The sequence below is a fragment of the Saccopteryx bilineata genome, chromosome 6 (assembly GCF_036850765.1).
Source record: "Saccopteryx bilineata isolate mSacBil1 chromosome 6, mSacBil1_pri_phased_curated, whole genome shotgun sequence".
Taxonomy (NCBI): Eukaryota; Metazoa; Chordata; class Mammalia; order Chiroptera; family Emballonuridae; genus Saccopteryx; species Saccopteryx bilineata.
The window spans coordinates 161052096-161064869 of record NC_089495.1 but is presented as its reverse complement, the minus strand read 5'-3'; the positions used below and the strand labels follow the sequence as shown (position 1 = coordinate 161064869).

Below are 12774 nucleotides of genomic sequence, written 5' to 3'. Positions count from 1 at the left end.
AGCGATCCTCAGCACCCAGGCCAACTTTGCTCCAGTGGAGCCTCGGCTGCGGGAGGGGAAGAGAGAGACAGAGAGGAAGGAGAGGGGGAGGGGTGGAGAAGCAGATGGGCACTTCTCCTGTGTGCCCTGGCTGGAAATCGAACCCGGGACTCCCACACGCCAGGCCAATGCTCTACCACTGAGCCAACCGGCCAGGGCCTCCAACGTAATCTTTTGAACAGATGGGGAAACTGAAGCTCAGAGATCTTAAGCCAGTGGGCTCCGGTCCAACAGCCAGAGGGCAAACCCAGGATCCTGGCTGCCAAGGTGCAGAGCCAGACCCCTGTGCAGGCCTTCTGACAGCGGAGCCAGCCCCCACCCCCCACCCTGTTCCTTCAGAACTGGCTGATGAGGCAGACTTGAGAACAGCTAACTGTAGATTGCCAAAAATAAAAACAACAACAAAACGCTCAAGCCCCTCTTTAGATGATAAGACAGTCAGAGGACAGTGCTTCAGGCAGTGAAGTGGTTCCCAGGACAGGTGGCCTAGAATGACAACGGGTGATGGTCCAGCCCCGCAGGGGGCTGCTTTGAAGGGCAGCCCCTCACTGGAACAGCAGCAGCACCGGGTAATTGTGGTTGGTCCTAGCCAGGGCTTGAATCCCAGCTTCACCCTTCCTGACTGGAATGGGGAGGGGTCCTTCGCAGCCTCACCCACACAGCAGCAGCTCCCTCTGTCCAAAGGGCTGTTATAAGGAGTGTGTTAGGTGAGACAGATTTGGACCTGTGCAGTCCTGTCAGGATCATTTGGTTGCTCAAGAATAGTCCTTAAAAACCAGGCAATTGGCTTTCGGGTCACTGCAGGTGGTCTAGGATCCAGAAGGCTATTGCCAGAGCATTGGCATCCTCAGAAATGGGAGAGTCCCGGGAGACCCTGTGAGGGTGCAGCGTCAGTCACCCGTGTCCCCCAGTCCCAAGGCACTGGTATGCTGCACCATTGCTACATGTGCCATTGTTCGAACGTTGGATGGCTTTCATACCTGGCAGTAAAGAGCCACCACCCTGAGCCTCTGAGTGTCACCAAGAGGATGCTAGGCAGACTGCTCCGTGGTTCTGCAACTCCAGGTTCAGCGAGGGAATGACAGGACTCTGCTTCAGCGGGCAGCCTGTCCCTTATGCCTCAGATCAGGGTTTGTGCCTTAAGCAGCTAAGGAGACCCAGTGTCAGTGTCTGTGTGGGGTGGTGAGGGCACTCAGGTGAGTGCAGAGATGAGCAGACCCTGGCTTCTCAACACTTGTTTCTTGAGCTTGTACTCGGAAGACATGGAGGTGATGGAGAAATGGCCCTGCCTCCCAGGTGCTCCCTGTGGGCTGGAGGGGACAGACTGGAGACAGAGCTGCTGGCCTCTCTCTGATGCTCTTGTTACCAACATAATAAGTAAATCCCATGACTACTCCCTCACCCCCCTGAAGAGCCTCTGGACTGCAGATAGGTGTCTGGATTGTGGGGCATCCACTGTTGCCACTCTCAGGACTTTCAGTCCTGGCTTATGGTGGGTGCCACTCTTAGTCTCCTGCTGTGCTGGTTCCTCAAGGGCATGTCCCCAGGGTCGGCAGCCACACAGGCCCACCCCTCTGTGTCAGCTTCTTAGAGAGTGACTGCCCGCCTTTCTATGTCCCCCTCCCCCAGGTCCTCCAGGAGGAGGTTTTGCATATGCTGCCTGGTTTATATTTTAAGTCAGACCACCCAAAACTCACTCTCCAAAACTGGTGGAAATTTGCCAGCCGGTTCCCTGTGATACGATAATAAACAAAGAGTCAATATTTTTTTATAAACAGACACATGATATGACGTGAGAAAGGCCATCACAGGGTGAGGTGAAGGCTGGGGGCTGGCTGTGCCCAGAGGCACAGGGGTGGGGGTGAGGACTCACCTCCAGGGCTGCAGGAGGAGGGAGGGGTTCCAGGCCTGGCGGGGGGGGGGGGGGCATGCAAAGGCTGAGACTTAACAAACCCATGGCTTGTTAGATGGAACTTCCGAAAATGAAGCATGACTTTATTCCAACTTCGTTTCCAGAGTAAGAGCCGGAGTTTGGCATAGTTAGCACACAAGAAAATCTCAATGGAACAGAAATTCCAAACCATGGCGCCCTCTCCTCACCACTGCTCAGTTCTTCTTGCCATCCTGGTGGCCCTGATAGGCTCATTGCAATGGGACCAAGCCTATGTGGGAAAGGACAATATACCGGGCAAATTAGATTGGACGCAGTACTTATTGAGCAGCCCAGTCGGAACAGCAAACATGTATAGAGAGAGCCCTTACTAGGAGCCAGGAGTGACTCAAAGGATTATTCGAGAATGATACCACTTATTAACCTCAGAGCCCTCTGGGAGGCTTGATGGGTTTATCACTTTTCACAAAAAGACAAGGAGAAAAGTAAGTTGGGGAGCTCCCAACAGGAAGCCAACCTCCACCTCTAGACCGCCTGTGTAAGCCTGACCAGGCAGTGGCGCAGTGGATAGACCCCCTGTGTGACACCTGGGGGGGGGGGGTAAGCGCTGGATTTGCCCTCCATGGAGTTCATTCATTCCTTCCTTGGTGCATTTATTCAACAACTATTTGTTCTGCACCCACGAAACGTACCAGGCATGTGGCGGCTGCAGTGAGGAGCAAGACAGACTCTTAGGATTGCTGCATTGTGGTGTGTGTGATCTGTTAGAGAAGACCACGTGTGTAAATTAATCATGTTTTCATTTCTTATTAAAGTATTATCACCACAGTAACCAACTTAAGGAGGAAAGTGGTGAACAAAAGGCTTCCTGTTTCCTGTAGTGCAGATAGAGAACTGGGGGTAGGTTGCATCCTCTGGGAAGTCCACAGAGGTCTGCCTGGAAGAGGTGGCATTTCAACTGAGCCTGGAAGTGTGAACAGGAGTGGATTATGCATATGCAGGTTTGTGTTTGGTGGGAGTGGTGGTAAGTGAAGCCATACTTCACTCTGCTGAGTGTGTCCCATCTTTTGTCATTGTTTGTCTCTTGTTTATCAGATTGAACCACGAGTCTTGTAGGTTCAGTGAGGCCCATCTCCTGCTTCTCCTCAAGCGGCCCCACACAGGCCCGGGAAGCATAAGTTTGTGCCCAACCAGAAACACCCCGCAGGCAGGACAAAAAGCCTGAGGAAGAGGAGAAGCCACATGTTGGGCACTAACTGGGCCAAGCCCTGAGCTTTACTCATTCTCATTTAACATCTAACTGCCCTGCCATGCAAGTGGGAAGGTCCCTGTGTAACAGTTGGGGAAACTGAGGCTCACACCCTTGGTCACAGAGCTCAGAAGTGCAGCCAGTAGGAATTGGAATCTAGGTCCGCTAGCTGAGACCATGTCCCGCACCCTGGCCTCGCCCAGCTGCCTGACACAGGGGAGACCCAAAGAGAGCAGCCTTTCCTGACCCCAACCCCACTCCATACCCGGGAGGCCCCTGACTACAAGTGTCTTTGACAACTGAGAGTAGGTACAACATTGGCTGTCACATGATCTGGAATGGCACAGGGAACCTATGTGACATTGTGTCTGAGCTGAATTTTTCAAAGAACATTTCATGCGAGACTCCCAGCTACTTTAGTACAAGGAGCCCAAAGCCCGGACAAAATTGTGCCTCAAGGGGGCATCCAATGAATGAGACCCTTAGTATGTCCCCCCTCCCCATCTCTGGTCCCAGGCTTGCAGCCCCTGCAGGAGAGGCCCTACTGGCTCCAGGGCAAGGGCACCCAAGGGGACAGACTCACAGCAGGGCAGAACTGGGTACAAGCAGCACCTGGGACCACAGGTGGAGGCGTGCGGGGGGGGGGGGGGCAGGGGGAGCTCCGGGGGGGGGCTCCCACTTCCCGTCTCTAAAGGAGCTGCACAGGGTGATCTCCTGTCATCTGGGGCAAGCCATTCCTGCATGACATGTGCGATTCAGCAAGATGAGGGCACCCTGCTTGGCCCCAGGGTCTCCACACGGGCCCCCCATCGCCTGCAGACTTTGGTGCAGGAATCCCTGCCTCTAGAAAAGGCTTTCTTTTGCTCCCTCTCTTTTGTTCCCTGCTTTTCTTGGGGTCTTCCCTCCCGCTGGCCCCTCCCCAGACCCCAGTAACTGCTGGTTGAGTGGCTTTGAGGAGCTGTTAAGAGGCCCGGGAGCTGAAACCGTCGCCTGACCGCCTGGCAGCCTGGCGGGGCTGCCCGTGAAAGGGCCTCTTTGTGCTGGCCCGTTCCTGGGAAGCTGCATGCAATTACCGCAGCGGCCCTGAGAGTTGAAAGCCGGAATGGGAGCCCCTGGTCCCTCCTCGCTTGCTTTCTTCTCTTCTCACCCAACCCCCACCCAGAAAAGAAACAGATGTTCACAGGGATGGAGGCTGAGGAGCAGTCGCTAGGGCAAAGCCCCCTCCTTTGGCTCCAGAGAGCTGGGGGGGGGGAGCAGCCAGGAAGCGAACCCCCAGCCCATTTGGCTCCCAGCTCCTCCTTGTCTCCCTTTCCCCTCCCCCACCAGGAATGCTGCCCCACAGAGCGTCTGGCACACAGTAGGTGCTCAACAGATGTGGGGGGGGGCGAGGGAGATGATTGGATGACAGGCTTTGGGGATCTGAGGCCTCAGGAAGGCCGGTGAGACCAGTTTCCCAACCTCCCAGACAGGCCTCCCTCTGCGGGGAAGTGGGTGGGGGTGGGGGTGGGGGAAGGTGAGGGGCAGCTCTGCCTAAGCAGAGTCAGCTGCCCCGCCCCTGGCCCCTTAGGATCCCTCTCACCCAGGCCCACCCTCACTCTCCCTAACAATGCCTTCCACAGCATTCTTTCATATGTAACTCACTTCACCCTGTGACTGCTTGGGAGGACCTACCCATCTTACAGACAAGGATGCTGAGGCCCAGAGAGGCCAAGTGATGGGTCCAAACTTACCTGGCCTATAGGACCACACTTGGAACTTCCCCACATCACAGTCACCTCCTGCCCCACACGCTCGTTCATTCTGGGAGAAGCCCGAAGTGATTTGGGGATTCCTTCCCAAGACAGGCCCAGGGCTGGCTGAAGTTCTAGATGATGCTAACAACGGTCCCAGCCAGTTAGTGGGTGCCCTGCCAGAGAGACCTAATCTGCCCCCTTTGTGTCCCACACACACACATACACACTCTCACACTCTCATTCACACACCCTCGCTGCTCCTGGAAGCAGAGGCCCAGACCTCCTGCCTCATGGCAACACCACAGCCCGCTCAGACTTCTCTGCCTGCTGGCCAGCCTCACCACAGCCCCAGGCATTGGAGCCTACCCCTCCGCCCTCTCCCCAGCCTTGACATATGGAGCCCTCCGACTGTGCGGCCCTTTGTTCCCTCCTGGGCCGGCAGCTGGGCAGTAGGCAAAGCAAGCAGCTCGTATTATGCTGCACTGCATCCTGGGGAGACGGCCAGGGACTTCCCATTGTCTCAGGTCCTGGGAGTTTCTGCCTTAGGGGGTGGTGAAAAGGCCTCGGTTAGGAGAGAGACTGTGGAGGGGTGAGAAGGTGGAGGGGAGGGGCCAGAGGACATAAATCAGCAGATTGACTGGGGGGTATTTGACCCCACCCCACCCCACCCCCCCCGGGAGATGAGAGGGCTCTCATTCCCTATCTTGTGACCTGGAGACATATGTGGGCTTTGGAAAAACCAGGCAGTTCTGAGTTCAAGCCTAGCTCATCATGTCCATGGGCAAACCTCCCTAGCTGCAGCACAGGGCTGTGAACATTCAACACAACTATGCGAATCAGTGGTTCCACAGTTGCTGTCGTTATAGTTCTGTACATCTAGCTATTTTTCTTGAGGGTCTAGATGCCATAAAGGACTTTGAGTTCCCAAGAACAAGCGCACATTGCATATGCCACAGCTGGGATCACATGGGCAAGGTCAACTCTCCCTGCAAAGGTTTCTTTACCTGCAAAGCAGGATGCAGCCGAGCATCCCAGACTCATTTTTCCAACATATGTTTACTTTTTTTTTTTGTATTTTTCCGAAGGGAGGGGTGGCAGAGGCAGGCAGACAGACTCCCGCATGCACCTTACTGGGATCCACCTGGCATGCCCACCAGGGGGCGATGCTCTGCCCATCTGGGGCTTTGCTCCACTGCAATGGGAGCCAGTCTAGCGCCTGAGGCGAAGGCCATGGAGCCATCATCAGTGCCTGGCTAGGGGAGAGGAAGAGATAGAGAGAGAGAAAGGAGAGGGGGAAGGGTGGAGAAGCAGATGGGTGCTTTTCTGGTGTGCCCTGGCCAGGAATTGAACCTGGGACTTCCACACGCTGGGCCGATGCTCTACTGCTGAGCCAACCGACCAGGGCATATGTTTATTAAGATTTGTTTTATTTATTGATTTTTAGATAGGAGAGAGACAGACAGACAGAAGTGGGGGGGGCAGGAAGTATCAACTCGTAGCAGTCACTTCTCTTGTGTGACTTGACCTGGTAAGTTCAGGGTTTTGAACCAGCAACCTCAGCATTCCAGATCGACACGTAATCAAACTGCACCACCACAGGTCAGGCAAATGTATGTTTTATTTAGGGTGATGAAATTCACTTACTGCCTTCAAGCACATATTCACTGGGCAGAGGGGAGACGCCCTGAGCTCCATCTTCTGAGCTGTGTTTCATTACGCATGTACCGTTCACGTTCACTAAAACCAGAGTGCCTTTTTTCCAGTGTTCTGAGGGTGTTCCCATCTGCTGTCTTCTTAGTTCTCAAAACATTGCTGGGAGCTTGGAGTGGGGGAGGAGGCGCACGGTATTTTTAGCTTCGCAGTTCAGATCCCGATGCTGTTTTACTTTGCAGCCCAGATTGACCTCTGTCTCTCAGGCTGATACTCCAACAGGCAGATGGAGTGCGTGCCAAGGACGCCAAAGTACCAACCATGTTAGGAATGATTTAATATTCTGTGTCTCTTTTAAAAAGCGTCAGGGCAGTCATTGTGTGACAGTCGATATTTTTCCTCACACTTACTGTATAATTGAGTGTTGCTTTTATTTTGGGATCACATCTGGGTGAGCAATGCTAGGAGCCTCTACAGATCTTAAAATCTGGCCCTGGCTTCGTCCCCAGCCACGCAATAATAAGTCAGGGGTTGGACCCAGATGGGAACTTCGTACATCGTGAATGAACCTCTGCCTTGCAGTGTAGATTTTGTTATTATTAGTGTGGTGAGACCGACAGGTCAGGAGATGACTACCCCCTGAGAAGATAATTTGTTACGGTTCCCAAGAAGAAGGGACACACTATGCCACACTGGGCCACACGGGGAAATACCAGGGTCAGTCAGGAGGCAGAGGGGAGCAGTTAGAGGAACCGGGCAGAGGTCTTTATTGGGGTTCCCACAGGAGAGTCAAAGCAGGAGAAGCAGAATTAAGCCGATTTGAATGAATTCAGGACTCTGGAGGTAGGGGCTGTCCCCTGTTGTCTGGTACCTAACCTGGCAGTGATTAAGGACAGGGAATAGTGTGACAGGCCATTAGAGGAGGTGGTGGGCTCTGGGCTCTGGGTCTGAAATCTGCTAATTGTGTCTAAGAATTGACCAACTCTGCAAGGGACAGTCCATCCAGGGTCAGCAAGGCCCCTGATGTCAAAGCATCAGAAATACCAAAAATAAAAAAGCATGATTAATTCACCCTCAGAAACATTCTGCCAAATGAAAGAAGCCAGACACAAAAGTCCCATATGGATGGTTCCACTTGTCTGAAATAGCCAGAATGGGTAGCTCCATAGAAACAGGAAGTGGGTTAGTGGTTGCCAAGGGCAGGGGTCCAGAGACAGTCAGGGAGGAAAGAATGGGAAGTGACTGCTTAATGGGCACCACATTTTATTAGGGAAGGGTGGGAGTGGGGGTGAAAATGTTCTGGAATTAGAGAGAGGTGATGGCTGCCCAACAGTGTGCGTGTAATAACACCACTAAAACAGACACTTTAAAATCATTAAGTTGTGTGAATTTTACCTCAATGTTTAGAAGGATTAGAATTCAGGTCTTCTGGTTCACATAAAAAATCCACAGGCTCTGAGCCATGATCTGCTCTGAAGGAAGCAAATGCAGGTGTAAGGGGGCATGATACTCTCTGGGCCGTGCGGGGGCCATGGGGCACAAGGCCCAGGGCTGGGAAGAGGCCAAGTGGACATCCAAACCAGAGCTCTCTGTGATTCCCAGTGCTGAGCGCACACACTGACCTGTGCCCACTGGGCCACTGACACCCCGGTTCTCTGTCCCCCCAGGGAAGCGACAGTGAGTACGAGGTCGACCCGAACCACCAGAAGGCCCACTCTTTTGTCAACCACTACATCAGTGACCCCACATACTACAACTCCTGGCGACGGCAGCAGAAGGGGATCTCCAGGGCCCAGGCCTACAGCTACACGGAGAGCGACTCGGGGGAGCCGGACCATGCCACCATCGCCAACAGCAGCAGCCTCCAGCAGGGCAGCCTGTTCCGGCCCAAGGCCAGTCGGACTCCAACGCCCCAGAACCCCCCGAACACCCAGAGTCAGCAGAGCACCCTCTACCGCCCCCCGAGCAGCCTCGCCCCAGGCTCCCGGGCTCCTATAGCAGGATTTTCATCATTTGTTTGACATCTGAAGAGGAAAAAGAAACACAAGAAAGCCGGCACCAAACTCCCCCTCCACCCCTCCCCATACCGCCTGCCTGCCGGAAAACAAACACACCAAGAAACCAAGTCAGCTGTTCGCCCCCTGAGTTTATTTTTCCAGAGATTCCAGGGCCAGCCGAGCCAGCGTGAAAGGAAGAAGACCACGAGACGGCACGCGTGGCCAGCAATTGGTCAGCTTCACAACTGTGGGGTTGGCCGCTCCTTTGGGGACAAGGCAGAGGAGGGGGAGCAGCTAGGGCGGACAGGAATGGGTTGGGCCCCTGGAGAGAGAGGGGGAGAAAAGGCTAAGGGCCAGAGAGCTGCAAGGCAGGCCTGACTGAGGGGAGAAGCCTCTGGAAGTCTGCCCCCCCCCCAGCATGTGCTGGAGCATTGGGCTCATTGCTGGCCAATGCTCCACCAGGATGGGCGTCTCTGTGCAAAGCTCACCTCTCTCTCCACCCAACCACTGCCAACGTGGTCCCTGTCCCTGGCAGGCATTGATTGATGGTCCTTGCCACCCTCACTCCCTGCTCTTCACCCTCCACTGTCTCCCTCCCTTGTTCAACTTCCCCATCAAACATTTGGTTTCTTTAGAAAACAGAACTACTGGGTGAGAATTTGCCTAGCTAGCTCCTTGTTGCTGACATACTTTTGTTCTTGCAAATCCAAGGAAAAGGGTCCCTGTGGGTGCAGGAGTGTCCAGCGGTCTCTTGACTTGGATTCCCTTTCCTGAGCACAAGAGGAGCAGAGACGAGCTCAGCGAGACCCGGGTCACGGACCCGGCGTCCCTGGGGTGGTCGGGCGTGACGCAGGGAGTCAGGAAAGCAAGAAGGCTGCTTTGACTTTTCTCCTTCTTTCGATTCCGGTGCTGCCTGCCCCAACCCTAAAGGAAGAGGGGGAAAGGAACTACTTGGACAAGAAAATTCAGCTTGCCTGGGGCTGGGGAGCTAGGTAGGAGCAAGGGATGGCCAGGGCAGACACACCTCTCTCCCTGGACAGACACCTTCCCCCTGTCACATGCACCCCCTGTGCACTGGCAAGGAAAAAGGGCCGGGGATCCTCTCCAAGAGAAATCCCTGTGAGTTCTTCCAGCCAAACAGCTTTTAGATCTGTGCTCCTCTCACTTTCAACCCATAGCTCTTCGTGTCTGAAACCCCCCCCCCACTCCTGAGCACAAGGGCTCGGGAGCCCTGAGGGGTGGTCGAGTCCATGATCCAGCAGCCAGGGTTTGCCCGGTCTGCTCAGCACCACAAAGAGCATCCCAGCCTCCCAGGAATGTCTTCTGAGCTCGCAGCCTAGCCAAGGCCTGCTGTGAGGAAGGGCTGGTCCACACTGGACAGATGCATCTCCAGGCAGGCTGGGAGGAGCAGGTCAGATGGGACCAAGGGACAAGAATAGCTGATGGGAGGCAAAGCTTTTACATACACACCATCCGCTTTCCAAGGAATGTTCTTTAAAAAGCCACTCTCATGGCCTGAATGTTCCCATCGGCTCCAGACTTCCGGATACAGGGGTCAAAGGTGGAACCTATCTAAGTCCCTGGGCCCCTGGTGCCCCTACAGTTGGGGATGGACACCTGCCTCTGGAAAGAAGATGGCCAGGCCAGCACGTTCAGGTCAGCATGGGCACCTTAGTGAGCAGGGCTCTCTGGGGTGCTGGGCACAGGCACTGTCTGGCCAGGGAAAGACAGCCACCTATCTGAGGGGGTGGAGAGAATAGTTAGGGGAGGCCTGAGTGGAGGGTTTGGGAAGCAAGCCAAGGGAAGAGAGTGCCTTATGCCCCTCTCCACTGGCCCCAAGCAAGGTCAGGGGCCTGAGGAAAGGCCCAGCCAGCCCTAGGCTCCTCCCACACTTTGGGACCCCTGGGACATGTGTGCGGGAGAAGTCAGAACACAGCAGAGAGGCTGACCCAGTTCTGGGGGGGGGGGGGTCCGGGAAGGGAAGCACAGTCTTTCCCCCTAAGGAGGACATAGCCTGAGGTCCTGCTTCCATACACATCTGGGGTCTCCATAGCAGCACATCTGCAGCTGCCCGCCACTGGTTTCTCGCCTTTGTGCTCATCCCTCCCTCTCTCTCTCTCTCTCTCTCAACAGCTGCTTCTTCTTCCCTATCTGCTGTGTGTTTAACCATTTAAGGAAGTTCTCAGTTTGCATTAGGGAATTAAGCTAGCCCAGCCCAGTGAGGGGTTTTTGGGAGCGGAAGCAGGGACGAGTAGACACTGTGTGGATGTGTGTACTGCACATGAGGCCAGCTGTCCTTTGCCTTTCATGAGTGGCCTGTGCACTACGTTCACCCCCCTCCACCTCCACATGCTTGTTCACACCCAGGCTGACACACATGCAAAGAACACACATCGCGTGTGTGTTAACACATAGGCTCGGACAACCAACTGATGGCTTAACGTTGTCTCCGCTATGAGGCACAGTAAGCCTGAGTCACTGCCACACGGGGCCCGCTAGGTCTGAGGACAAGGACGCTGTGCAAGGCAAGGCTCTTAGACGAGCCTATGACAGCAGGCTGGGCCCAAGGTGAAAGCCCATCCTTCACCCCGACCCACCTGTCTGCAATGTGGCCTCCACTGCCCCAGCCGAACCTGGAAGCCCAGGACTCCAGCTTCGGAACCCTAGGTTCCTGATGGGACATCTCTTTGCCCTTGTTTACATATCTGCTGGGGCAGTGGAGGCTCCTAACTCCCCCCACCATCCCTCCCACTCCCCCGCCTTCCCCTCCAGACACCTGGCTGCGTAGGAGCCGGCACTGTGCATGGGGAACGGAGCCTCCCTGACCTGTGGTTGCCAGGGCCTCTGTCTGTGGGACTCCACCTGAGGCAGGTTCACACTGGGATACCAGCCACCTGGCATCTTCGGCTTGGCCTGGCTGTGGCCTCAGATACCTGGTGTTGCACCCAGCAGCCCACGTGTGGCACACTAGGGCTGCCCTTCCCCCCCTGCCATGCCTCTGGTGTTCACAGTGCTGCACCCAGACTGCCAGGACAAACCAAAAAGCTGCTTTGAGTCCTCCCAGGCCTCCAGGGAGCCTGCACACCCAGGCTGCCTGTCCCGTCCCCCACCTGACACTGCCCAGATCCAGAGGAAACACGATGCTCCCAGCTGCCCTGCCCAGCGCACGCTGCCTCAGGCCTCTGTCTCTGCCCACACCTCCCTGGGCAGTGCTTCTAAAGGTGCCAGAGCTGCCCCATAGCCCACCCTGGGCAGGGGCTTCCCTCACCTTTCCACCGGACACATGGGAAGGTGCCCACTCTGGGGGAGGGCCATGGGGGAGAGGGTGCCATCTGAGCAGCAGCCGCTGGCTGGCTCCCTAGTGCCTCTGTGTGGTCCTGCCCAGCGCAACCCGGACCACCCCCCTGAGCACAGGTGCCCTCTTGGAACTATCCCCTTCCACTTGTTTCCGTAAGAATAACCAAAAGCGTTTAAATGTGTTACCTTTCTTTACACATACGGACTCCAAAAACAAGAACCAACACAAATCTTTATTTTTTGATTTAAAAGATATAATGAAAATTATTGGGTGAATATTCATTATGGCAGGTGTCTATGTGTAAGAAAAAAAAAATATATATATATGTCATATAGCGCGTTAGGTTTATTTTTTAAATGAAAGGTAAGGAGTTGATTTGAAATATATACCATGAGAAGTCCTATGTCCTGTCAGACTTGTCAGTATTTTATAAATAAACTTTTTTTTTGGAGTTCTGAAGCAACATTTATTTTTCTCCTCCCTGGAAGGTAAGTGGGGACACCTACCCCCGCATTATGCTCAAGCAATCTACTCCCCAAAACCCAATTCTGGCCATGCTGTGCTTTTGAAGAAAGAGTCAAGGGTCCAACTTGCTTTCTTAATTCACAGGGGAGTGGGCCTCTGTACCTCTAAATGTACTGTTTTATTTATTTTACACCTTTAGGATAAGAGCCTCTCAGATGATGCTAGATTAGAGGCAAAAAGTGGTAACGATTAATAACAGCAATAACTAACCCTTGCATGGCCATTTACCCTGCACCAAGCACAGTTCCAATGACTTCATGTGGATTAACTCACAAAATCCTGGTGACAGTCCCCTAGGACCTTGGTTGGCAAACTGTGGGTCGCGAGCCATATGCGGCTCTTTGGCTCTTCCACAAAATACCACATGTGGGCGCTACCTCGATAAGCAATGT

At 54.4% G+C, this 12774-nt stretch overlaps 1 protein-coding gene across 1 annotated transcript in view; it reads left to right on the top strand.

Annotated features, from left to right (window-relative positions):
- SDK2 (sidekick cell adhesion molecule 2) overlaps positions 1-12267 on the top strand; it is a 271566-nt gene extending 259299 nt beyond the window's left edge. The window contains exon 45 of the mRNA XM_066235214.1: positions 8230-12267. Coding sequence (XP_066091311.1) covers positions 8230-8583 — 354 coding nt within the window. The 3' untranslated portion in view covers positions 8584-12267. The remainder of the gene's footprint in view (positions 1-8229) is intronic.
- Positions 12268-12774: the final 507 nt, after the last annotated feature.